The 27,315-nt window shown below is 45.2% G+C and overlaps 1 protein-coding gene across 9 annotated transcripts in view; it reads right to left on the bottom strand.

The window, feature by feature from the left end:
* The window catches only part of Ccdc30 (coiled-coil domain containing 30), an 82,074-nt gene that overhangs the window by 30,277 nt on the left and 24,482 nt on the right, over nucleotides 1-27,315 (bottom strand). For 7 of the 9 annotated variants that reach the window (XM_041652215.1, XM_041652218.1, XM_041652217.1 and 4 more), the window contains 2 exons: nucleotides 8,596-8,759; nucleotides 2,466-2,685 (listed from right to left, as the gene is read on the bottom strand). The exons of 1 other annotated variant lie outside the window; for it this stretch is intronic. In XM_041652215.1, the coding sequence (XP_041508149.1) occupies nucleotides 2,466-2,685; nucleotides 8,596-8,759 (384 nt within the window). Of the gene's footprint in view, nucleotides 1-2,420; nucleotides 2,686-8,595; nucleotides 8,760-13,660; nucleotides 13,796-15,558; nucleotides 15,685-17,243; nucleotides 17,286-27,315 lie in introns of those variants that run through there. One more of the 9 variants, XM_041652224.1, reaches the window with a different exon arrangement.

The raw sequence follows: 27,315 nt of genomic DNA, 5'->3' as shown, positions 1-27,315 counted from the left end.
TGTGCAGGCAGATGACGACAACTCAGAGTGGTCCCTGTGGTTTGCTTGGAGAGTGTGAGTGGACGCCGCACTCACTTGATACAGAACCTCTCAACTTAGGGGAAGCTTCGACAGTGCTGGGCACCCCTCCAACGCGCTAAACATTCACCTTGAGCTTAGCATGACCAGGTAGAAAGAGCGGGTCCTGCTGGACCACAAACCATCTAGCTGGACCCTAACGTGGCGTTAGCTCCATCACCCATGTCCACTGCATCCCACACAAAATGGTTTGGTTGAAGACATAAGAACTTCAACTTTTTCAGTAACTCACAGTCATTAGGGAAAAACCTACGGAACTACGCTAGAATGAAGCCCCAAGAGGCTGTGTGAGATGTAGAACTATCTGCCCTTCCGCAAAGTGGCGAGGCTCGAAATTTTCTTAGAAAATTTTGCGTATTTTGTAGTTCCAAGCTGTCTATGTGCCATTATTGTGAGAGTGTCCCTGTTTCTGTTGTTTGAGAATGTCATACATGTATATAAAGTTCTGATCAATCCAACCCCATTCCCTGCGCTCCTATTCTTCCCCACCACCGTCCCTCCACTCCCTCCCCCCTCCCCCAGTTTTGTTCTCAGTTACTAGGTGTTGATGAATAAGTGCTTCAAACCAAGGGGAAAGATACATTAAACCAACAAATTAGTCAGCAATTACCTTTCAGACATTAAGTTACACGCAGGTGAATATATAGTCTGAGCTTGATGGCACACCAGTGATTCCATTGCTCAGGAGTGAGCTAGGAAGACTATGAGTTTGAGGCTAGCCTGGGCTATATATTGAATTTCAGGCCAGCCTCATGGCAAAGCAACACCCTGACCCCCAAAACTAACCAAATCAACAAGAACAAAATTCTGAACAACAAATAAACAAACTAGATGGGTGGTGGTGGTCACCTTTAATCCCAGTGCTCGGGAGGCAGAGACAGGTGACTCTCTATGAGTTGGAGGTCTATCGAGCTAGTTCCATGACAGCCAAGGCTATACAAAGAAACCCTGTCTTGAAACAAAACAAAACACTGAAACAAACAAACACAAAAAAACAAAACCAAAAACTTATTTTGAGTAGGTCCTGGTGTCCCATGCCTCTAGTCCTAGCACTCTGGAGAGGCATGCAGATCGTTGTGACTCATCCCGGCCTCTAAAGAGTTCCAGACCAGCCAAGGTTACACAGTGAGACACTGCTTCAAAATAAATAAATAATAAAAATAAAAAGTTGATCTATGTCTCTCTCTGGGTGTATCTGTGCATGTGACTACAAGTACCCTGAGGCCAGAGATGCTAAATCCCCTTTGAGCTGGAGTTACAAGCAGTTGTGAGTCACCCACTGTGGTTCTGGGACTTGAGTTCAGGTTCTCTGCAAGAGCAGTACTTACTCTTTAAGATTTATTGATTGTGCATACAGTATTCTGTCTGTATGAATGCCTGTAGGACAGAAGAGGGCACCATATCTCATTATATGATGGTCGTGAGCCACCATGTCATTGCTGGGAATTGAACTCAGGACCTCTGGAAGAACAGAAAGTGTTCTTAACCTCCGAGCCATCTTTCCAGCTCCAGAAATACTCACTCTAAACTGCTGAATCAACTCTCCAGCCTTCCTTTTTGTAAAGCATTTCCTTGACTTACTTCTCAAGTACATATTGTCAACCTTTTTTATTCTCTTACAGCCTAGGCTAGACTCTAAGTCACTAAGTAACAAGAGGGTGACCTAGAACTCTTGATCCTCTTGCCTCTGCCTCTGAAACCTGGGCTAGAAGGATAGCACCTGGCATTTCATCAGCCCTTTGAAGGTGGTTTACCTGAAAATCCAACAGTCCTCTGAGGCTCACAAGCTAATTTCTGGGACGGTATCTACAGAGAAATTGTACTTTGTACAACGGAGTCCTATAAGATTAAGAACCAAAGTGGGGCTGGCGGCCACTCCCTTTAACTCTCTTTCAGGCAGACCTGAAGTCAATAGCAAGGGGCCAAAAAAAAAGAACCATTTTCTGATGCCATTTTCTCTACTAAAAGGAACACTTGGTTCACTAAGCTCCCTGCAATAGGAGGGTGGGACATACGCTGCCAACCCTCCACTCCACCCACTGGAGGAAGATGTGTTCCTTCTGAGTCCTCCTTGAGACTACGGGCCATGCTCAAAAACCTGCAGGGAGGCAGGAGGAGAGAACTTGCTCAACAGGGCTGCATTTAGGAGAGAACCCGCTCAACGGGGCTGCATCGCTCCTCCCCCGTAATTAAAAAAGCAACCCTTCAATAACGAAGTGAATCAACAGGTTCAGATTTCGGTTGTAAGTTTATTACCAGTCAAGCCACGGCTGTAATGTTATAGAAGAAACAGACATCAAGAAAGGAAATGGTAAAAATGATGCTTAGCCTTGTCTCCAGGGCTAGTCAGAGGGACCAGGCCCAGAGCGTGTGTCTGCAGAACCTACCTGGGTGCTACTGTCATCTGAACTATCCCCACAGCTCTGAGGCTGGAGGCTCAGTTCTTCTCTAAGCCTCCCAGCGTCTCTGCGCTCCATGGCCAACAGCTGCACACGGCCTCTCCAGTCTCCATTCTGCTGTGGCTCCTCCCGCCTCTCTCTTGGGGAAGTGGCCGCCTTCACTGACACCTCTGGCATTTCTTCCTGCTTATTTTCTCCTAGTTTGGAACTTGGCACAAATATAACAATAAAAAAAATCTATCAAACAAATATTCTTGTTGCAGACGAGTGAAGAAAATCCTACACGCTAGGGGATTCTTTTTTTTCAAATGTGAATTGCAAGGCTGGAAGTTGTTCTGGGTGCGGTTTATAGCAATGACTTATGTTTTCACTCATAGTCAAGGAGATGACCCATCATACATTTTCATTTACAACCCAATGACCAGTTTAAATTTTTTTATTTTTTTGTCTTTTCTGGACTTTTAGTATTGCGCTGGGCAACTAGATTCAGGTCATAGAGAGTCCCAAGTGCCACTCAAAAGCAGGTACTTCAATAGGCAAAGAGGTTACAGTGGGCTGTAAGAGGTTTATAATTGAGAAATAAGGCTATCTAGACGGTAATTAGGCTGAGCAGTGATATATGGCTTGGTTAATCATTGACATGAGCTAACGAAGGACAGGAGTAAAAGTGTACGTGTGTTTGCACACACACATACACACACACACACACACACACACACACACACACACACACGGATGTTGGTAGGAGATTTTAGTACAGATAGGAACATGGGAGAACAAAGTATCCCAGCATGATTTAACAAATGAGATCTGCAGGGGCCAGCAAGATGGTTCAGTGGGGAAAGGTTCTTGCTGCCAAGCCTGACGACCTGAGTTCAATCCTTGGGACTCACATGGTAGAAGGAGAGAATCAAGCCCTTTAAGTTGTCCTCTGACCTCCACAAAGGTGCTGTGGCATGCTTGCACCTCCCATTCCCCAGTTAAGTAAATGGGTTTGCTTTTATTTTTGATTTTAAATAAAAAAAAAACATGCCAGGGAACCTTGATGAGAGACTGTTGTCTCCATCCACATAATAAAAGTAATAAAAATCAGGGGTGGGAACCAGGACTGGGTCTGGAGAGACTTTTGGTCGGTGTTCACGACATCCAACCATCAGCCAGATGTGGCAGGTGAGGGAGACAAGGCGACATCTGGATTTCTACCTGGGGCAAACTCACGACTGGATGGTGGACTAGGCTGGCAGGGTATATATAAGGAATGCTTGAGGATTCGGACACAGGGGAGCAGGGGCAGAAACCTTGGCCTTGAACCCAAGGACACAGGAAGAGGAGGATGATGGGTGAAGGGGTCATCTCAGATGGAGGCCAAAGGCTTGTAAGGAGCAAGCAGAAGGGACTGGAAAGCCAGAGAAAGAGGGGAGCATCCTTGAGAATTTAAGCCACAGAAACAGAAGGAGGGGCACAGCTTCAGCCCTCAGAGAATGTATAGATTACAGTGCACACAAGCATGCTGGGTGGTTTGGCTGCATTTTGCTTCTGCTATCTTTCTGTTGGGGCAGAGCTTTCTGCATGCTAGGTAAGCACTCTGCCACGAAGATACACCCCAGCCCCATTTTATTTCTAGTCCCTCAATCTGAAGTTTGTTTGGGGCACCTTGGAGCCCAGCATTGCATGCTTCACCAGTCATAGTTGCTACCCACATTCAAGAAGGCAGCTGGCGCTGGGTGGTGGTGGCTCACGCCTTTAATCCCAGCACTCGGGAGGCAGAGGCAGGCGGATCTCTGAGTTCTAGGCCAGCCTGGTCTACAAGAGCTAGTGCCAGGACAGGCTCCAAAACCACAGAGAAACCCTGTCTCAAAAAAAAAAAAAAAAAAGGCAGCTGGCAACACACATCAAGAGCCATAAAAATATTTAGAATCTGAGGCTGGAGAGATGGCTCAGCAGTTAAGAGCACTGGTTGCTCTTCCAGAGGATCTGGGCTAAATACCTAGTTGACAGTTCAAAACCATCTGTAACTCCAGTTCCAGGGAATCTAATTTCTTCTTCCAGTCTCGAGGTAGCAGGCATGCATGTAATGTACATACATTCATGCAGGCAAAACATCCATACACACAAAAATAATTGATTAAAAAAAAGAAAGCCCCCGAGACATCTTAAAATGTTGAGAATCTGAAAAATTGTAACCCATGAACATATATTGTGTGGTGCTGTGAACTGGATCTAGGGTTTCACGCATGTTAGGAAGGTGCTGTGGTATTTATTGAGCTGTAACCCCAGTCTCCATGAAAATATTGTAATTGCAATAAAATAACTCGTAAGAAGAAAAGCTCAGTGTTCAATGCTGCCCATAATAATGTGTTTTAAAGCAGCAGCTCATGGAGACACACTGCTCCTGTTTGGACATGGTTTTATTGTTTCCCCCAAGGGGATAGCTCCTGAGCAAGCCAGCCAGCGAGACAGTTTAACTGAGGTATCCTTCAACAGCAAGATGGAAAGGCAGTCGAGGAGGACTCCTGACAGCACCTCGGGCCTCGACATGCAGGCACACAAACGCGCACGCACACCTCTGCACACGCAATCATATACACAAGTGCACACACAGGGGAAAAGACATGGCTCTCCCCTCCTTTCTCTCTGGCTTCTAGACTTGCCATGGAATCCCTTCTTGTGCCTGTTCCTTCTGCTGTAATGCCATCTGCTGGAAGGCTCTCATCAGAGATGGGTGCCGTCCTTCTGAACCCCTAGAACCGTGAGCTAAAGTCTTAAAAAAATATTCAGTCTCAAGTGTTTAGTCACAGATATGTTCCGCAAATCAGAAAACAAAACAATCCAGCTGGAATTCAAGTTATTTTATTTATAATTGCATTACATTTAAGTGTGTGTGTGTGTGTGTGTGTGTGTGCGATCTGTGGGAGTCAGTTCTATCTTTCTGTCACGTAGGTTCTAGTGATCAAACTCGGGCTTGCTGACAAGCACCCTTCCCTCCTGAGCATTTCGCTGGCCTGCCCCTTATTGTTTGAGATGGGGGTCTCTCACCGAACCTAGAACTCACCAATTTAGCTAGATGAGCTAGCCTGTGAGTTCTGGGAACCCTTCCATTTCCACATGTCAAACCAGTAGAGGGACAGGTGAACATCACTATGCCTGGTTTTTACGTGGGTGCTGGAGATCTGAACTTAGGTCCTCACATTTGCCTGGCAAGCCCTTCACTACTTGAGCCATCTCCCTGGCCACCTTTAATATGAAGTTTAATACTTTCCCCGTACTCAAGTTACCATATCTTATATCTTCTCCATCCCGGTTAGAGTCACTAATCCCAAAAGTCCCATTGAATTTTACACATAGTAGGCAGTGTGATTTTCCTAAAACACTAACCTATTGTTTTGCCCAGGCTGCTAAACTCTAAAGGAGGTTTTTATTGTCGAAATTCCTAACAAGGGTTGTGGACATAGCTCAGTGTTAGGTGCTTCCTTAGCACACGTGACGCCCCATGATTAACCCCAATATTGCAAAACCAGCAAGCAAACACTTCCCTGATATAAGCATCCCATGTACCTATATGTTCGGGATTTTGTACGCATCTGGTTCTCACTGTCCCCCTTACTTAGAGTTCTTCTAAACGACCTCACACAAACCTACGTCCCTTCAATATCATGTTCTGCTGTCTCTCTTCCCCTGTCTCTGTCTCTGTCACCCTGTGCCCCCATTTGGCCCTTGACAGACTACGAAGCCAACACTACCTCATTTAACTACCTCCTCCCATCAGACACAATGTTAAACCTGTCTCAGTTTGTGCCCTGCCTCTGGTTGGAGCAACTGCACACAGTGGACAAATGGTTAATGCTAAATGTGGTTGTGTTCCAGGTCTGACTGAAGTGGCACCTGCCAAGGCACACAGGTAACGAAACAGGAGAGAGGCAAGCAGGTGGCAGACAGCTAGAGTTCTCGTAGTCCCAGCAATGGGAAGTAGTTTGGGCCAAGCCATAAAAATGAGGGTGGGGAGGAGTCTAGAAAGAAGCCCAGACTCTGTCTCCTGGAAGACTTCCCATTACAGAGGGACGAAGGCACCAACCAGCCTTGCTACTGTGGCAAGTCTCCCCACTGGTGACCCAGTGCAGCCAGGCATGGTTGAGCAGTTCTGCCTGATATTGTCAGTTCTTTCCGGGAAGCATTTCCAGGTGACTGCTACATCCTGACAGCTTCTTGCTCCAGGCTACTGTTTCTTCATCTGTGGCTCACAATGGATTAACTGACCTGCCTGTAACCTTCCATCTTCATCTAAGGAGCTGTTAGGACAACTTCCCTTGAAACCTGTCACACTGTCCCTGTGCTCTAGAATTAGGCTTTCTTGATCCCTCCACCAAACCAAAACATGGTGAGCCAGCTTCTCAGTTTTTTGTTTTGGGGCTCACTATCAGAGAACTGCCCCATCTCTCCAAGATGCCTGTCCCATCCCACACCTGCCAACCCCATCTCCCCAAGATGCCTTCCCCGCCCCCCCCCCTCAGTTTTTTGCTTGAGAATCTTGGACTCTAAGCTAATTCTTAAGTTAAAAGAAATTTTTAACACAGCAGAAAAATCAGGAGCAGTATCTATCTGAGAACATTCATGCAGAAATAAATTTGGTGACATTAGGCCCCAATCTCCCTAGTTCAGAGAAAAGGCTGTCCTTGGGCAGTAGAAAAAGACAAGATCTTTTGAGTAAATTGGGAGCATGGAGACCTTGGGAGAGGGTTGAAGGGGAGTAGAGAGGCAGGGAGGGGAGCAGAGAAAAATGTAGAGCCCAATAAAAATAAAAAAAATATAGAAAAACAAAAAGAAGTCTGCCCTTTAGGTCAGTGTCTAAAAAGCATGGCTTCTGCTGCTTCCTTCTCCATGACCTTTAGACTTTTGTCCACACAAAGCCATTTGTTTCTATTAGTTTTTGTGCCAGATTAGAGCAGACCATTTGCCCAAAGTCTCCAAAACTCCTGTGAAGGATAATTTTGGTTAGAATTTGTAAAAAACAGAGTTAGGTAGCAAAATTAAACAAATATATAAAAGAGAAGAGTTCTGAAAACTCAATTATCAGATATAATGTCAAATAAGGTGAGCAAAACAGAAACTCCTTACAGAGCACAGCTTTGATTGTGTAAAAACAACTTATGGAGGGCAGCAGTGGTGCAGGCCATTAATATTAGGACTAGGGAGGCAGAGGCAGGCTGATCTCTGTGAGTTCGAGTCCAGTCTGGTCTAGTGATGTGGAACAATCCTTTTCTACACTATGAATATGTATTGTTCTCATCGGTTAATAAAAAAAGCTGACAGGCTGGTAGCTGGGCAGGAAGTTAGGTGGAAAAGCCAAACTGAGATTGATGGGAAGAAGAAGGACAGAGTCAGGGAGATGCCAGCCAGTCGCCAATGAAGCAGGATGTGTAAAAGTAAGCCATGAGTCACGTGGCAAAGCATAACCAGAAATATGTGCTAATTTAAGTGTAAGAGTGAGCTAGTGATAAGCCTGAGCTATCAGCCAAGCATTTATAATTTATATTCAGCCTCTGAGTTGGTTATTTGGGACCAAGCAGTCAGTACAGGAAACCCCACCTACAGTCTACAGAGTCCTGTAGGACAGTGAGGGCCATTATACAGAGAAACCTTCTGTCTCAAAAACCAAACTAAACAACCAACCAAACAAAACCAAATCCAATTTACCTGCATACTTGTGTGCACAGAAGAGAGGTGGGTGGGTGTCTCTCCCTGAAGAGGATTGTGGGTTATTGTAACTCAGTTTTACTTTTACGTGCTTCCTACCTTCCAGCAGGAAGCCCCTACTAACTTTCACAAGCAGAGGGAAACTTTCAAACTGTAATGTTAGTCCTAAATCAGAAAGCGGCACGCTGCCAGCCCTCTGCCCTATGCTGCAAGCGGTGCCCTAGACACTGCCCAGCCCACCTGTTCTCTTCCATAGCACTCAACACACAGCGGTTTAAAAAATAAAAAGACAAACTCTAGGAAATGCTCAGAACTAATTTTCTTTTCTGATTACATCTCTTGAAAAGGAACGTCAAATCTTTCGGATAACCAAGCCAAATAAAATCCCCCTCCAATTACTGCTGTGTTCGGGAGTTTCTCAATTTACCAGAGTGCCTGTCTTTCTTCACTTGGGCTCAGAACCTCTACTTCCAAAAGTGGCACTTTAGACACCAGATCTTCACAGAGCTTCTTGCTTGTCATTAAATTGGCAGTTCTGTCTCCTACAGAGCAATATTTTAACTGTTCCAATTCTTGTGAAAACTTCAAGACCTGCAAAGTTAAGTGAAAAAGCAATTGTCCTATTTTGCAAACTCTTGTACGTCTGTGATAAAAAGCATATTGACGCCACCAAATGCTTCATTACTGCCTTACGCTAGTCAAACCGGTGCCCTACAGTAAGTCTTATTACAATCTAGTTAAATACTTAGTAGGTGTCATGACGTAATCCATGCTTACAGTAGACTGTATGTAACTCCATGATTTAACCAACCAACCAACCAACCAAACAAACAAACAAACAAACCAACAGGTAGTTTGGTCTTTGATGTTGGCATGTCGACTGATTGCTGATTTTTTTTTTTTTTTGATTTTTCGAGACAGGGTTTCTCCGTAGCTTTTGGTTCCTGTCCTGGAACTAGCTCTTGTAGACCAGGCTGGCCTCGAACTCACAGAGATCCGCCTGCCTCTGCCTCCCGAGTGCTGGGATTAAAGGCGTGTGCCACCATCGCCCGGCCTGATTGCTGATTATAAGGGGCTGTACCTTTAAACAGGAACAAAGAAACAAGGGGCAACAAAGCTCCAGCGACCCTTAGGCTCTGACAAGCTCACCACACACTTTCGTGCCCATGTTTTGACTGCTCTTCTTCTCTGATTCATAAAGCAGTAACATGTTGCTTCGAGAAAATAGTAGAAGGCTATTATAAAAGGGACATTTTCTTCCAGGCTGACCCTTGTAAAGGTTTCTTGGTGACTGCGGTGGCCCCTAAATAAATGTCAGCCTACGTGACAGTTTATTTAAAAGGCTACTGTGAGGCCCAGGCTCAGTGTCTGGGTGGAAACGAGAATCTGTATCAGGTCCCTAGGAGAATCTGGCAGGACTAAGTAAAACATTAATTTCTGCTTGTTTGCTCTTAGAAGACTCTGTAGTTTCCCCTCCTCAGTGGCGTCTAGTGGTATGTTCACACGAAATCCAAGCAGACCTCCTTCCAGCAGAGAGGTTGGCTGGGAAATAGTTCTATGAACAGAAGATGGTTCACATCACAGCCCTCAATTAGAGCAAACAACTGCTTGTCTGCAAACGCCAAGTTCCTACAGTAATTGTGCTTGATTCCAAGTGCCAAGGAATTAAATCCAAAGCTTAATTTCCATGTACTTTAAGGGATTCCCTTGGTCTCCTAAGACTTTCCAGTCCTCTCAAGAGGAACTACAGATTGCAGTATAGACTTCAGTCCACATATCTCTCCCAAGGGCTGTCACTTTCCAGTGAAGGTGGGCCTTGAACCTCGGAAGTAAGAGGCTATGGATGGCTTATTTGAAGCGTGGGGAGCATGTGGTCAAAGACAGACACACAGTTGACTCAAGTTGCTTTGAAGAAGAGGGAGGAGGCCACAACATGAGAGGAAACAAGAAGATGGGCAGCAGGGAAGAATCTTAAGAGATGGTTTTCCTTCTTTCCTTCCTTCCTACCTTCCCTCCTTCTTTCCTTCCTTCCTTCCTTCCTTCCTTCTTTCCTTTTTATTTGAGACAGCATTTTTCTGTAGCTTTGGAGCCTGCCCTGGAACTAGTTCTTGTAGGCCAGGCTAGCTTTGAACTCACAGAGATCTGCCTGCCTCTGCCTCCCCAGTGCTGCGATTAAAGGCCTGCGCCACCACTGCCCCGCTGGGAGATGGTTTTCCTAATGAACATATATTAATTTTGCAAGCAGGAAAATAAATTCCAAAATGCTACTTAGTTTTTACAGTTATTCTGAAAATGCAAACATTATATAATGACAATAAATCCTACTTTTAAAGGACAGCAGGCAGCAGAACTTGGGATGAATACTCAAGCAAATTAAAAACAATAGTAACACAAACACCAAGCATTTTCTGGGTCCTCTGGACCCACATACAACGTTGGGATGTCTCAAGCAGTTGGAAGTTCTCTTTTTTTTTAAAAAAAATATTTCTTTTCATCTTTTTAAAATCATGTGTATATTTGTGCTTGTACATGCAGTTGCCTGGCAATTCAGAAAAGGAAATCAGGTCCCCTGGAGCTGGAATTACAGGCAGTTGTGAGCCTCTTGACGCGGCTGGGAATGAAACTGGGGTCCATTAAATGAGCAATAGGTGCTCCTAAGCATCAAGTCATTTCTCCAGACCCCAAATGTTGCTATTTATCATGAGGAAAGTTAACCCCATCAGCCCGTCTAGGAGACGGATGATGTGGGAAAGGACAAGCTTCCATTTGATCTTAGTGCTGACAGTTCAGTCTAATCAGCAGCCACGTCTAAATACCAAAGAACCAAGGTCAGTGCTCCGGTCTGTGAGACCTTAGGGTAGGACAGAAAGAGCACAGGCTGAGAAATGCCAAGCAACCCGGGGGTAGTTCAATTGCCCAGGGCCCCTGGGTTCTTTTTATAAACTGAATGAGCTGGACTACACGATCACACCTATTTCTGCTACAAATTCCTGTGCGGTGAGTCTAGATGTGACCCAGACAAAAAGTCTGTGAAATAAGAAGCTTTGGCAAGTCCATAAGTCACAGCCTGCCTTCTGCCGAGCAGGACGCCTTCATGTCTAGAGCACCGTGTGTTCCGAGGAGGAGCTTCAGGGTTGGTCAAGATGCAGAGGCTCAAGACGAAAACTTTTCATGAGCAATAGTTTGACGGGCAGGAATGCAGCATCCCAAAGAAGCCATCCATGAGATGATTACCATTGCAAAGGGAAACCCGATAATTTTTACAGTGGACACAACAGAGAGCATCTTAGCCAAAACAAGATCAGCACAACAACGTAGCTTGAGTCTCCCAATAAAATGTGCTGGGAAGGAGAGATTTCCATAGGACTCCTGTCCAGAATGAGCAACTTGTATTATACTGTGGGGAAACAGCAGACAAACCCAAACAGAAGGACGTTCTTCCAAATAACAGGCTGTGACTCTTTCAAAATCCCTAAACTGAAAATGAAACCTGGAACTGGAGAGATGGCTCAGTGGTTACGAGCACTGGCTGCTCTTCCAGAGGTTCTGCGTTCAATTCCCAGCAACCACACGGTGGCTCACAACCATCTATAATGGGATCCGAAGCCCTCTTCTAGCATGTTCATACAGACAGAGTACTCATACCTAAAAGCATACAAAAATAAATAAAATTTAAAAACATGAAGCCCTCACCCTCAATAAGGTGGCCTCAGGAGGAGACCTTAGGAAGCACAGGGGCAGAGCACTCATGATGACATTGAGAACCATCTGGGCTGGGGAGATAGCTTGGGGGTAGAGCATTTGAAGTGAAAGCATAGGACCTGAGTTTGGATCCCCAGAACTCACATAAAGTCAGATTTGATAGGGGAATGCGGTGGGGGTGCGTGGAGGGTGTAAGTGTGTGTAGAATCTCAGCGCTCCTACAACATAATGGAGGCAGAGTCAGGAGGATACACAAAACTTGCAGACCAGCTAGCCTAGCATAGACAGTAACAAAATATAGGAAACCCTAACTCAAACCAACTGGAAGGCCAGCTTTGGTTGACCCCTGCCCATGTTGTGCCACGAGCATGTCCACACTCATGTCCACACTCACACACATGAACATTCGTGTGCACACATATATCGTGCACGAGGAGGAGGAAAGAGCCAGCAGAGATGGCCATCTGCAGCCTTCACCAAATGGGGATCACTGGGGCCCTGACTGTGAACTCCCAGCCTGCAGAGCTGTGGGCAATAAATGCTTGTCATTTAAACTGCCCAGTCTATGCTTTCTGCTCAAGCTGCCAAACAAAGACTTCTTCAAAAACCTCATAGACAGACAGACAGACAGCTCCTGTGGGCAGATTCAGGGGCTTAAAAAGCTTTCAATGGAGCCGGGCGGTGGTGGCGCACGCCTTTAATCCCAGCACTCGGGAGGCAGAGGCAGGCAGATCTCTGTGAGTTCAAGACCAGCCTGGTCTACAGAGCTAGTTCCAGGTCAGGCTCCAAAAACCACAGAGAAACCCTGTCTTGAAAAACCAAAAAAAAAAAAAAAAAAAAAAAAAAAAAGCTTCAGTGATCTTATATTGTATCTTAGACTAGAAATGGGTTGAGTTGTTGTTCTCCTCTTCATTTCTTCCACCAATTATCTTCTTCTTCTCTTCTTTATCTTCTCCAATTATCTCCTCCTCTTCATCTCCTCCTCCATCATTATCTCTTCTTCTCCTCCCCTTCTTCCTCCTCCTCTTTCTCCAATCATCTCTTCCTCTATCATTATCTCCTTCTCTTCCTCCAATCATCTCCTCCTTCATCACTATCTCCTCCTCCTCTTCATCCTCTTCTTCTCGGTTTCTTTTTTTTTTAACTTTTTTTTTTATTGAGAAAAGAGAAAAAAAAAAAAACAAATTTCCTCCTCCTCCCAGCCTCCCATTTCCCTCCCCCTCCTCCCACCCTTCTCCCCCTCCCCCCACTCCTCTCCCCCTCCCTCTCCAGCCCAAAGAGCAGTCAGATTTCCCTGCCCTGTGGTAAGTCCTAGGTCCTCCCCCCTCCGTGCATTTCTAGGAAGGTGAACATCCAAACTGGCTAGGCTCCCACAAAGCCAGCACATTACGTAGGTTCAAAACCCCGTGCCATCGGTTTCTGTTAAGGGGTAGGGCTGACTGCTCAGGGTGCCGATGGCTCACCTTGCTAACAGTGTCCCACAGGCAAAGGCTGCTTGTGACTGTTCCCCCACATCTCCCTGGATTCCGGACCGTTTCCTCCCTGCATTCCATACCATAATCCACACTCCAGAAATTCAGTTGGCAGGAGCTGATTTAAGGTCAGACATCCAGGCGGTGGAAGTCTAAATGTTTGCCCTGACTTATAACCCACGCTATACGTCCTTTTGTTATATGGTAGTAAAAGGAACTTTGATTTCTAAATCTGCTACTTAAAGTTCCCGTTTATTCCACTCACACACAAGACATGTTAAATATTGAACACGCAAGTAATCAATAATTCAATCTCACCTTAGCTTCTAATTCAGAATTCTCTCTTTGTAGCAGGTTATATGCTACTAAAAACTGGTCTCTGCCCTCAGCCCTTGGGAGATTTTGAATTTCCTTATAAAGGCACAGGAGTTCTGACTTTGATTTTTGGAATTCCTGTTTAACAAATGAAGATTTTTTAATAATAAAAATATATTTAAATCTAAAATAGTTTTAAATAATAAAGTTTTTAAAGTAAAAAATAAAAACATTAAAAAAACAAAAAAAGAAGATATTTTATAGGATAAATCAAGTCTATTTTCCTGCAAAGGAATAAAGTTTCTACAAAGGAATTTTGAAACAGTCCAAACGAACTGTTCACTCTTACATGTTACCAAACGCAGTGTTTCATTATTTACAGGCCGAAAGACTGGGTGTCCACACTCCTTAAAGCAAAGCTTGGATAAAGGTAAAATCTTCATCAGCTCCCGCATTAAATATTTATTTGCTTTAAAAATACAGGGCTGGGGCTGGAGAGATAGCTCAGAGGTTAAGAGCATTGCCTGCTTCCTAAGGTCCAGAGTTCAATTCCCAGCAACCACATGGTGGCTCACAACCATCTGTAATGAGGTCTGGTGCCCTCTTCTGGCCTGCAGGCATACACACAGACAGAATATTTAAAATAAATAAATAAATAAATTAATTAATTAAAAATAAAAATACAGGGCTGACAAGATGGCTCAGTGGGTGAACGAGTTTGCCATGCAAGCCTGGGGACCTAAATTTGATCCCTGGAATCCATGTAAAGGATGGAGAAAACTGGCTCCAGAGTGGTCCTCCGGCCTCAGCACTTGTGCAGTGACAATGTGTTCTCCCCCTGACCATATATACACATACAGTAACTAACAAGTTCAAAATGCATCTCACAGTGTCTTTCGTAGAACTTCGTGTTACAGTGGGGTGTAGCTTTGCTCTGCACCCCAACAAGGCTACCTCTGAAACTAGGGCTCGGCAGAGTGCCCGAACTTCACCTCAGGTAGCCAGAAAACTGGGAAGCTGTTTCCCACATCTCTCTGATTTGTGCCCTTAACTACAGATCCTGCTGCTGTACAATGTGAGCTCGATGACTCATGAACCAGCATTTCCTCCAATCCTCGGACTGTATGTTTTGATGCAGGTCACACAGCTTCTCACACTTTCACACAGACCACACAGATATGCAGTGTTTGATGGGGGATGATGAAGGAGTGACAGTTTGTGATACCCAGTAGCTAATAGGTCACATGACACTTTAGGAGAAAGGGCTATTTGATGTTCTCTGAAAGCTTTCAAGTCAGAGAGAATGGAAGGTGGGGCTGGGGCTGTAAAAAAGCTTCAAGTGGGGAGGGCCTCCTAAATCCAGTCAAATGAGAACAGAAGGGTGGGGCCCTGGTCTGACAGGTTGGAGCCCTCGTAAGAAGAGAAGAGACACATAGGTCACACTCTGTCAAGAGGACACAGAAGGTGGCCAGGACTTTCCAGCCTCTGGGACTATAAGGAAGTCACACAGCCACTGGTACCAAATGACAGTGCTCAGCCTAAGTTCTATTTTCTTTATTGTGTTGCACGGCCCTGGCATGAGAGAGAGCTGGGTGTCCTCCTCCATGACTCCCTGCCTGTTCATTTTAGGGTTTCTCACTGAGTGGGCAGCCTGCTGTTTCTGCTTGGTTAACTGACCAGTGATCTGTCCCCAGTGCTGAGCTTTCAGACACATGTAGTCATGCCTGACTTTTTACGTGGTGCTGGAGATTCAAATTCAGGACTCCACGCCTGCACAGCAAGGGCTCTACCTACTGGTCAGTCTCCCCAAGGTCACAGTTTGTTTAACAATAGGAACAAATGGTCACGTGAAATCCTTCAAGTAGAAAAACAGGAAGAGAGCGCCACCCGCAATGTGATACCTCACTGTCCATTCTCAAGGACTTCTGAATAGTAAGAAAGGCAGATGCCAGTTGCTGTCGCTTCTGTCTCTCCTCTGACAAGTCACTCTCAAATATTTTAATATTCTCTTGGCTCATTTTCAGTATCTGTAAAAGGCATTTTGCATAATTCACTTTATGAACTACTATACAATAGCACTGTTACCTGTAAAATTTAATAACAATAACCCCCTGCTTAACTTAATGCTAAAGTCATGTGTGGGTTATAGAAACTTAGGAAAACTAGTTCATAGGATATATTTTTCTCTCTAAGCCAGTTGATAGAGCTGCTACATGTAGTGAGCCTTATCCTGCCTACAGCATAGCCACCATGTCAGGAGTACTATGTGGTTTTGAAGACATTTTACAAATGTTAATCATGCATGAGATATCTTAAATTTCATGATTTATTTAGTGGGAGGGAGAACACACACATCATAATGTTTGTCAGAGGACAGTTTGTGAGAGTGAGTTCTCTCCTTCCATCATGTGAGGGATCCCAGGAGTCAAACTCAGGTGGTCAGGCTTAGCAAGCAAGCACCTGACCCTCTAATCCAGTGGTTCTCAGCCTGTAGGTCGACCCCAAAGGGGGACATCAATGACCCTTTCACTGGGGTGATCTAAGGCCATCCTGCATATCAGATATTTACATTTCAAATAATAACAGTAGCAAAATTACAGTTATGAAGTAGCAATGAAAATAATTTTATGGTTGGGGGTCAGCACAACATGAGGAGAGTTGAGAACCACTGCCCTAAGCCAGGCCCCCAACGTAAGATGCTGATGGAATCTTCCCAAATGCAATGCTGATGACAAATGGGGTAATAACTGTAATGACTACGTGCACTGAGGGTCTGTCAAGCATCAGACACTACGGCGAAGGCTCTCCCTGAATAATCTCACATTGTCTCTGGAGGAGCACCATGGGATAGGAATGTAAGGATCATCACATGTCCCCCCCATAGGACACCAGTAAATCTCAGACGTTCTGTCACGTCTCAAGGTCAGACAGCGATTGTTCAATTCTGAGTCCACCTCTTACAAGTTCTTACCATATCTACTCTATGCAGCTGTGTCCATGCATACTTGTTGTGTGTGAAGCCTAAAATCCAAATGTGCTTTAGTGAGCACAGAGTGAGAGTCCCCTTGACAAGCTCCATGGTAAGAACAGGTTGTCAGGGCAAACACAGCCGGTAGGCAGAGCTGTGCTGCCTTTGTTTTAGCACCAATGGTGTAAGAGATGGTTATTCCACCATTAGCCTCGGTTTCCCCTGATGAAAACCATGGACACTTTGCTCAGAGACAAAGCACCACATTGTTCTGAACTCTCACCCATCCAGGAGAAGCAATAAGCTTGATCATCCCTGTGGTTCCCACAAGCCTCACTGACTTCTCCGAGGAGGCCTTCGGTAAGCTCATCACAAAGATGGACCATCCCCAGAGCTGTGTTTTCTCTCTTGGCCTGTTGGCAGTGTTTTGCTCATTCATATGTGGTTTGTATTAAGAAATAGAACTGAAGAATTATCTTTTCAAGCAGGGCGTGGGAAGTGGAAGGAGGAGGATTAGGAGTTCAAGGGTAGCCTTGGCTGTATAGTGAGTTTGTAGTTAGCCTGGCTGTACGAAACCTGTCTCAAAGCAGAGTGTCATCTTTCATTTTCACTTCTTACCTCATTAAAATCTTGCACTTTAATTGGCTCTTGGTCTTTCATACTGGTGTCTCGTCCTTCTTCCTATGTTATTGATAACTCGGCCTCTCAGATGGAAATCTCAATCCAAATAATCACCAGTTAAAATATACACAAGAGTTACTGAAATAGCCTTAAAATAATTTACATTTGTTTAAATTATTGGGTGTGTGCATGTGCACACAATCTATGTATGGGCACACTTGTGTAATGGTGCACATGGGGAAGTCAGAGAACAACTTTTGGGGAGTCTATTTTCTCTTTCTACCTTTTTGTGGTTCCAGAGATTGAATTTAGGTCTCCAAGTTTGTATGGCAAGCACTTTTACCCACCCATCCATCTTGCCAGGCCCCAAAATGGGCTACATTCTTTTCTTTGAAAAGACATGTTTATTTTTATCTTATGTGTATGAGTGTTTGCTCTTTATGTGTGTGTACACACACCACATGAATGCAATGCCCGTGGCAGCCAGAAGAGGGCATCAGATCTCCTGGAACTCAAATTACAGACGACTGTGAGCTGCAATGGGAGTGTTGGGCATTGAACCTGGATTCTCTGCAAGAGGAGTAAGCACCATGAGCCATCTCTCCAGCCCCAAGCTACATTTTGCTTGGGTATCATTCTCTAAGACAAACCCCATGAAGTGTCTTCCAACAATTTTACCTTCTTCCTTGGGTTAGATAACTGTCCATTTTGATTACAGGCTGACTTACTGGTTTGGGCTTTTGCTGTTTGGCAGTGAGCCAAAAGGAACAAGCTTTAGAAAAAGCTCTAAAGCATCCTGTTGTGTCAATCAAGTTACTATTTCCAGTCCTCATATTCAAGGTCCAGAAAAGAGGACGGGCAATCCCAAACTGATGAGTTAGAAAGGAGAAGGGGTGCTACTTAAAAATGGACACAAAGACTCGGGTGAGTCAGACTCCTTCTGACAGTATGATGGAGGAAGGTCATTGGTTAAGTAATAAAGAAACTGCTTGGGCTCATAGGTTAAAACATATGTGGTAGGAGTAAACAGAACAGAATGCTGGGAAGAAGAGGAAGTGAGCTCAGACTCCACAGCTCTGCTCTCTGGAGCAGAGACGCCATGCTCCCCTCTCCTGGGTGGACGCGGGGATAGCTCTGCTCTCTGAGGCACACGTGATGAAGCTCCGACCCAGGATGGACATAGGCTAGAATCTCCCTGGTAAGCGCACCTAGCCGTGCTATGCAGATGATTAGAAATGGGCTAAATTAATATGTGAGAATTAGCCTAGAAGAGGCTAGATAGAAATGGACCAGCAGTGTTTAAATGAATACAGTTTGTGTGTTATTATTTCGGGTATAAGCTAGCCAGGCAGCCGGGGTGCTGGGGATGCAGCCCCGCCGCTCATATTACTACAACAGTAGTTGGAGAAAATGTCGAGAATTGTGTCGACCTACAGCAAGGCCTGAGGAGAGGAGGAAGGACATATTTTCCTCCAAAGCATCTTCTCTCTTGTCATCACTCAACATCTGCCCTAGTGAACACCTTTGCAAGTCTCCAAGACACTCGGATGCATTCAACACTCAAGGCAGGAGTTCCTTAGCCCCAGGCACACCCGCATGGTGCCTCGTGCTTTAATAGAAAGAAAGGAGACACCTAAACTCTTCAAACTAAGACCGCCCTACATTTTCCTTGTATTTTCTTACTATTAGAATGCCATCCTGAACAAGAACACCAATAGGCACGCGAGCATGAATGGGGGAAAGATCATGAGGTCTCAATACTAGACAAAGAACTACAGGCAATGAAGGGATCCTGAGAGCAGAGAAGCTACAGGCAACGAAGGGATGCTGAGAGCAGAGAAGCAATCTTCCCCAAGAAGAGTCACCAATTGGTTATCCAATACCAACGGGTCAAAACACACATGTACCAGTAACTTATACAGACTGAGTAGGTTGTATTTATATATTTAGGAATCTCTCTCTCTCTTTCTCCGTGTGTGTGTGTGTGGGGGGGGGTATAACAATAATTGACAAGGAGGCCATGAATTTGAAAGAGAACATGGTGGAAGAGGTGTACATGGGAGGCTTTGGAGGGAGAAAAAGGAGGAAATGATATAATTCTAACCTCAAAAAATCATTTAAAAATTAAAAAAAGACTATAAGCAAAAAAAAAAAAAGAAGAATGCCATGTATTTTAACTTTTTTTTTTTTCTTGAGACAGTCTTACTATGTACCTTTGGCTGTGTGAGCTCACTATGTAGACCAAGCGGGCTTTGAACTCACAGACATCTGCTTGCCTTTGATTCCCAAAGCCAGGGTTAAAGATGTCTGCCATCACAATTGGCTATTTTTTAGATAGGTTTTTAAAAAGTGTTTAAGATAGCTTTTCCAAACAGTATATTTAAAAACTGAAAAATAATTTATACTTAGTTTATAACACTGATTAACATAGCTTATTTTATACTTGAAAGCATTAAATATATTTTACAAATAGCGTATAAAATTTACCATAACTTATGGCACACTGAATACAGGTATGCATTTGAGCAATCACACACTTCATGAGACCAGTAACCAAAGCTTGAACTGGAAATGGATGCAAATGCTGAGTGTCTGAAGGTAGCTCTGAGTCTAAAGGGAGCTCACCTCACCTGCCAGTCAGCAGAGGGAGAGGAAAGCCGGTGACTTGTCGCAGGTTGCCTCCTTCACAAGGGCCAGCTGCCAAGGACTTTGAAGAACAGTTTAACGGCTCAGAACACAGCACAGTCACTGTTCTGTCTGGGAGGCGGGGCCCACTTACTACTCTGAATTTAACCGTGCCTCCTGGGTGCAGACTGATAAGTAGATCTCGCTGCTATCACCTCTCTGGGTCATACATGGCTAAGGCATGACAGAGGACGAAACACTGCCCACTCACCTCTAGGTGGAGTGGTTTCTGTACGCAACCTTGGGCATGCTACGGCCTCTATAGGTTACAAGTAATTCCCTATAGAAATCTCTACAGTTCTCCACGAGAGTTGGTACTGTATCGTCAACTCTGGCTGACTCTTGCTTTGGTCAAATCCCCTACAGGTCTTAAACATATGCAGTGGGAATACTCGTCTGCTTTGAGGAAGTCTGCTCCAGGGGTCATGTGAGCCACTGCCTGTAAGACTCCTGCCCTCATGATGGAGCTTGATAAATATCTAAAACACTGTGGGTAATGTCACCCTCGACAAGTGGCTCACATTCCTACTTTACAAAAGTCATTCCATGTTTCTATTTTGTGTCTAGGGGTAAAGACATCCTGGGGACCAAACCCAAGTCTTCATGCAGACAGACAGTGATGGGCATCTACTTACTGATGAACCTGATGGTATTTAGAAATGCTATCATGTTTTTAGGTGTGTAAGAAAAGGAAATGATTTTTTAGGATTATTTTTCCTGTAAAAACCAAAAAATGACCTTCAGATTTTTATTTGCCAGGGAAGTCTTCAGGGCAAATCTGCCACAGGGCACCCAGAAGTGAAGCTTTGTGATTGGTTCAGTGGGAGGGGGAGCTTGTGCAGTACTAAGGACCACAGCAACTGGCATTGCGAGATTTGGGGGCAAAACCATGGGCTCTGTGGTCAGGCGGAGCTATGATATCATGGTTTTTACGGTTATGAATTTGTGACCTCTGTTCCCTCAGCCAGGTGAACAATTCCTGCCTCCTAGGGTTTCTGTTAGCTTTTCATGAATTCTGTCAGCTGAACATGGAAGTGCACAGCTATAATCCCAGCTTGCAGGAGCCTGGGGCGGGAGGGGAGCAAATTTGGGGCCAGCTTTGGCTGCAGAGAGAGAGAGAGAGACCTTGCCTCAAACAAACAAACAAACAGCAGTGTAACATGACAAAACAAGAAAACATCCATGGTTCATGGCACTACAACACTGTAGATTCCCAAATGTGTATTAGACAGGTCACCCCGGAGGAATACAACCAGCAGATTCTACACACTCACTCACTCACGGGGGTGGGGGGGGCACAGAGATTCTCCCTCTTTTTGTCCCATGCATTCCCTCAGGTGATCAGATGTTGCATCATCGTCCGTCACCCCCCCCCCGCCACCATTGATGAGATTGGGCCCACCCACACACTGTTGGTGAGAAGGGGTCCACCCACACACTGTTGGTGAGAAGGGGTCCACACACACACTGTTGGTGAGAAGGGGTCCACCCACACACTGTTGGTGAGAAGGGGTCCACACACACACTGTTGGTGAGAAGGGGTCCACACACACACTGTTGGTGAGAAGGGGTCCACCCACACACTGTTGGTGAGAAGGGGTCCACACACACACTGTTGGTGAGAAGGGGTCCACACACACACTGTTGGTGAGAAGGGGTCCACACACTGTTGGTGAGAAGGGGTCCACACACTGTTGGTGAGAAGGGGTCCACACACACACTGTTGGTAAGAAGGGGTTCACACACTGTTGGTGAGAAGGGGTCCACACACACACTGTTGGTGAGAAGGGGTCCACACACACACTGTTGGTGAGAAGGGTCCACACACTGTTGGTGAGAAGGGGTCCACACATACACTGTTGGTGAGAAGGGTCCACACACTGTTGGTGAGAAGGGGTCCACACACACACTGTTGGTGAGAAGGGGTCCACACACACGCTGTTGGTGAGAAGGGGTCCACACACACACTGTTGGTGAGAAGGGGTCCACACACACTGTGGCCATGCTTCTCTCAGTCTGCAGATTTAGATACTAACCTATCTTGCAATGATTCTCAGACACACCTACGGATGTCTTAAGGCCATTCAGGTTGACATAAAATGAACCTGGCACTATCTTTTTTACTTCTGTTTGTTAGAAAATACAATAAGCAGCGGTCAGGAAGACTGCCCACCTGCAGGCTGAGCATCCATGACAGGGATGGAGGGCACTTGGGAAACACCTCTGTCCTGACCTGCTGACCACAGCACTCAGCTCACTCAGCTCCTCAGCGGAGAGTGATCCCAGGGTTAACAGTTATTGGTAACTCATCACCCGCTGCCAACCTCAGGTAAGGCAGCTGCAACCTTTTCCTTTGTAAAAAAATTTTGAAGGTAAAAACAAAACAAAACTCCATTTTCAGTTACCAGCCTTCTATAGGAACTACCTTAAAAAGCCCTTACTGACACTGGTCACCGTGCACTGACAATGTGTCCAGTTACCAGCCTTCTATAGGAACTACCTTAAAAAGCCCTTACTGACACTGGTCACCGTGCACTGACAATGTGTCCAGTTACCAGCCTTCTATAGGAACTACCTTAAAAAGCCCTTACTGACACTGGTCACCGTGCACTGACAATGTGTCCAGTTACCAGCCTTCTATAGGAACTACCTTAAAAAGCCCTTACTGACAGTGGTCACCGTGCACTGACAATGTGTCCAGTTACCAGCCTTCTATAGGAACTACCTTAAAAAGCCCTTACTGACACTGGTCACCGTGCACTGACAATGTGTCCAGTTACCAGCCTTCTATAGGAACTACCTTAAAAAGCCCTTACTGACACTGGTCACCGTGCACTGACAATGTGTCCAGTTACCAGCCTTCTATAGGAACTACCTTAAAAAGCCCTTACTGACACTGGTCACCGTGCACTGACAATGTGTCCAGTTACCAGCCTTCTATAGGAACTACCTTAAAAAGCCCTTACTGACACTGGTCACCGTGCACTGACAATGTGTCCAGTTACCAGCCTTCTATAGGAACTACCTTAAAAAGCCCTTACTGACAGTGGTCACCGTGCACTGACAATGTGTCCAGTTACCAGCCTTCTATAGGAACTACCTTAAAAAGCCCTTACTGACACTGGTCACCGTGCACTGACAATGTGTCCAGTTACCAGCCTTCTATAGGAACTACCTTAAAAAGCCCTTACTGACACTGGTCACCGTGCACTGACAATGTGTCCTAGTTTTGGTGGGACATCAGATGATGGACACCTATAATCCCAGCACTTAGGGAGCAGAGGCAGGAGGCTAAATCCAGGCCAGCCTGGGCTAGAGACCCTCTGCTTCCTCCCTCTCTACATATCATATACTATTATCTATATAGGTAGTAATCTATGTAATTATAGGCTATGCATATGAATCACTCGGAGAAGAATATCTATTTGCAATGATCTTCGTAAGTGTGTTCCAGCATGTGGGTGAAGTGTATCTTGGGATTTTATAACTACATATCTATTTCAAGTTTCGATAAGGAAAGAGATCTGGCTTATACTACAGTCTGGAAGATGACTGACACACAGTTCTACTCAAACCAAACTCGTGAGGCTCAGTGCTGAGTACTGGGGCACCTGAGATGGCTTCCGAGCATCTTCTCTAGTAAGACAGACACTGCTAGAGAAGGCCACGTGACACTGGCCACAGAGGGAGGTAGATCAGGTGGGCACAGCCAAGGGTCTTCTCCCAGATCAAGACCACTGACAATGAATGACATTTCAGGGGATACCTGAGCAAGATGAGGCCTTTCTGCCCCTGCGGCTCCCCCACAGGTTATGACTGTGGCAGACTCTTGGCTGGCTGAGACTGTCTCAGCTGCACCAGAATCTGAGCCTCACCCTGCCCTGTCTTCTTTAAGGGATGTCACACTTGCATTGGATCTGAAGGCTCTATCTGCTTATAACTGCTCTTTATAGATGCTTCATCTGTGCTTTCTCAGTAACTTGGGATTTTAAGGTCATCTTGGGCCCTGCCTCCTAGATTAGCCTGCTTCCTATGAATGATGGTGAGGAGGCTGCCATCATGGTTACTGCCACAGATGAAAGAAAATAACTGTATCAGAAACGAAATCATTTGGGGGCCGCAGAGATGGCTCATGGGTAAGAAACCTTGCTGCTCTTCCAGAGGTTGTGGGTTCAGCTCCCAGCATCTACATGGTGACCCACAACCATCAGGAAATCCAGTTCCAGGGGATCCCATGCCCTCTTCTGACCTTGGTGGGCACCAGACACTCATGTATATATACATGTCGGCACAGCACACATACACATAAAAACAAATGAATCTGAAAAGAAAGGAAGTGAAAGCATTGTGGCCGTTACCATGCACCAGAAAGCTATGTGTTCAGGGTTACATGTAATGAGAGAGCTGGATCTGAACTCAGGCCGCCCGAGGAGGCCCTTGGTGTTTGGTTAGTACCGTTTCTATTTGTCGTAGCCCTATGGTCCTGTCCCAGCAGAATAGCACGATAGACGTGCACAGCCGAGCAAGCAGATACACTGAAAGGGTCGGTCTGTGGTGGATCCACGTGCTCAGGGCAGACGGTTTGCTAGGACCCCAACTCACACTTTGTAAGAGGTTTTACTATGGACACCTGTATTAGCTGGGTGTGGTGGGCACACCTGTGATATCAGTACTTGGGAGATGAAGAAGGCGGAACTAAGGGAGGGAGTGGGGGCGGATTTGGTCAAAATACACTGTCTGCATGTATTCCATTCTCAAGCAATTAAAGCAAGAACAAGAGAGCACAAGAGAGAAACAGACTCAGCGAGGGGAGAGCATTTTCTTAAGCACAATGAGTTAAAAGGGAGGGAATTTTTTAAAAATTGAATTGTTAGGAAAGAAAAAGTCAGTCTGAAAAAAATAATGCATGGATGGGATTGAAAATACCACGGGTGTCGTGTTATTTCATTTGTGCTTTAATAAATAAATCAGAGAGTAAAATAGCCCCACTGGTCAGCCTTACAGACCAGGCAGTGGTGATACCCACATTTAATTCCAGTAGCCATACTAGTTGCCATAGAAACCAGGTGGTGCATGCCTTTAATCCCAACATTAGAGAGGATTATAAAAATGGGAGGAGACAGTTTACAGGCTCAGTCTCATTCTGAGATTCCTGGAGGCAGAATCGCCGTTTCAGACTGAGGTAGAGGTAAGAGCCAGTGGCTGGCTGTTTTGCTTTTCTGACCTTCAGGTTGAACCCCAATATCTGTCTCTGAGTTTTTATTAATCGTGCTACAAGGGACTATATAGAAAAAAAAACCTAAACTTGAAGACAGAACAATAGAAACAATCACACTGACGCATACTGCGTAAAAGTGAACAGAACCTTTGATACGACACCAAGAGACCCAACCAAGATGCAGCCAGAGCCACAGAAGTGGGAGACAATAGCTAACACTCTCCTATACACTGTGAAAACTGTCAGCCCATGGGAACAAAGAGCTCACACTCTTCCAGGCAGAAGCTTTCCCGGTCTGCTTCCTGTGGCTGTGATCAAACACTGAGCAAAAGCAACAGCGGGAGGAAGGGATTCATTCAGCTTCCAGGTCACCGTCTATCACTGAAGGACTCCAAGGCAGGAACTGGAGCTGAGGCCACAAAGGAACACTGCTTACTGGTTAGCTGTGTATAGCTAGCTCTGCCTGTCTGGGGGAGGAAATTCTTCAATTGAGAGTCCCTCCTCCCAGGAGACTCCAGGTTGCTGTGTCAAGTAGACCAAACCCAACCAACATGGGTTTTATTTGCCTAAATGTTTACACTTGTTCTAGTATGACATTAATATTTCATGACTCTACAATGTCCTTCCATTTCTTGTTTCCTTTTAGGATACTTTTTAAGGTTAAGATGAAAAAACATGGCAGAGAAGACAAGAGCACCAGGAGACGATGCCTCCATTCAATATTGTTAAAAATGTAAGGCTTCCTCAAAATTATGTGAACAGTGCATGCCATGCATCAAAACCCTCGCGGTGTTTATGTCAAAATGGTGGAGACCTGGACTAACCCACACAACTTAGAAGAAACCCAAAGCCGGAGCTGCAGTGCTTTGTTTATTTATAATAAGTACAGCCACAGCACGCAACTGTTTTAAAATAGACACATGGATGAGTGGGGCAGAAGGTCCAACAGAAGACTTAAACAACTGATTTTTTGTTGTTTTGTTTTTTCAAAACCAGGTTTCTTTCTCTGTGTAGTCCTGGCTGTTCTGGAACTCACTCTGTAGACCAGGCTGGCCTCAAACTTAGAGTTACATCTGCCTCTGCCTCCTAAGTGCTGGGATTAAAGGCATGTGCCATCACTGCCTGGCTTTTTTTTTCTTTTAATTTTTTAATTTTATGTGTATGGGTATTTTGCTTACATACACATCTGTGCCCACGTGCATGCAGTGCCTAAAGAAACCAGAAGAGGGCATCAGAATCCCTGGAAATGGAATTACAGCCAGTTGTGAGCGGCCATATGGATGTTGGGAATTGAGCCTAGGGTCTCTGGTAAAGCAGCCAGCTTTCTTAAGTGCTGAGTCATCTCTCCACCCCATACAATTGATTTTTGAAAAAAGTGACAATATAATTCAAGAAAGAAATAGTTGTTTTCAACAACTGCTCTAGGCAAACTGGCTGCACTTTAGGAAATGAATACTACTCAACCCTTTCATCACTGCATAAACAAAAAATATCTTTAATAAATCATAAACCTAAGTGTTAGGATTCAGTCATTATGCTGGCCCCTGTCGCCTGGCAAGATAAGATGGCCAACCCAGGGTCCTATGGCCGCTACGTCACTACGTGTATACACACAGGTGCAAAAGGTCCCTTTAAGAGACAAGCTCTGCCCTTTCCCGCTCTCTTCCCACTGCTCTTCTGAAGAGGCGCCCGATCCTTGCCTCTTCTTCCTCTTTCTCTCTGTATTTCTCTTTACCTCTTCCCTCCCCCTTTACCTTTCTCTCAATAAACTCTCACACAAGCTCTGCCTGCATGGCATATTTGTCTGTCCCTCACCCGCCACGGGCTCTCACTCGCTGGGGGCTCTCACCCACCAAGGTTTCTCGTGCTGTTTTACAACATAAATGTGTATGCTAGAACTACTAAGACATTTATTAGAAAGGAAAAGAATCACTTTGTACCACCACTAAGTGGTGGTAGCACACACCTTTAATCCCAGCACTCAGGAGGCAGAGGCAGGCAGATCTCTGTAAATTTGGGGCCAGCCTGGTCAATAGCATGAGTGCCAGAACAGGCTCCAAAGCTATACAGAGAAACCCTGTCTCAAAATAACAAACAAACACAAACAACAACAAAAAAATCACTTTGTAACCACAAAGCAAACAAAAATAATGTAGACATGCTGGA

This window comes from Microtus oregoni, unplaced genomic scaffold, assembly GCF_018167655.1.
Source record: "Microtus oregoni isolate MIOR12 unplaced genomic scaffold, Mior012 000005F_ref0000423, whole genome shotgun sequence".
In the NCBI taxonomy this organism is placed as follows: domain Eukaryota; kingdom Metazoa; phylum Chordata; class Mammalia; order Rodentia; family Cricetidae; genus Microtus; species Microtus oregoni.
The sequence above is the reverse complement of the archived record's forward strand: the minus strand, read 5'-3'. Positions and strand labels throughout refer to the sequence as shown.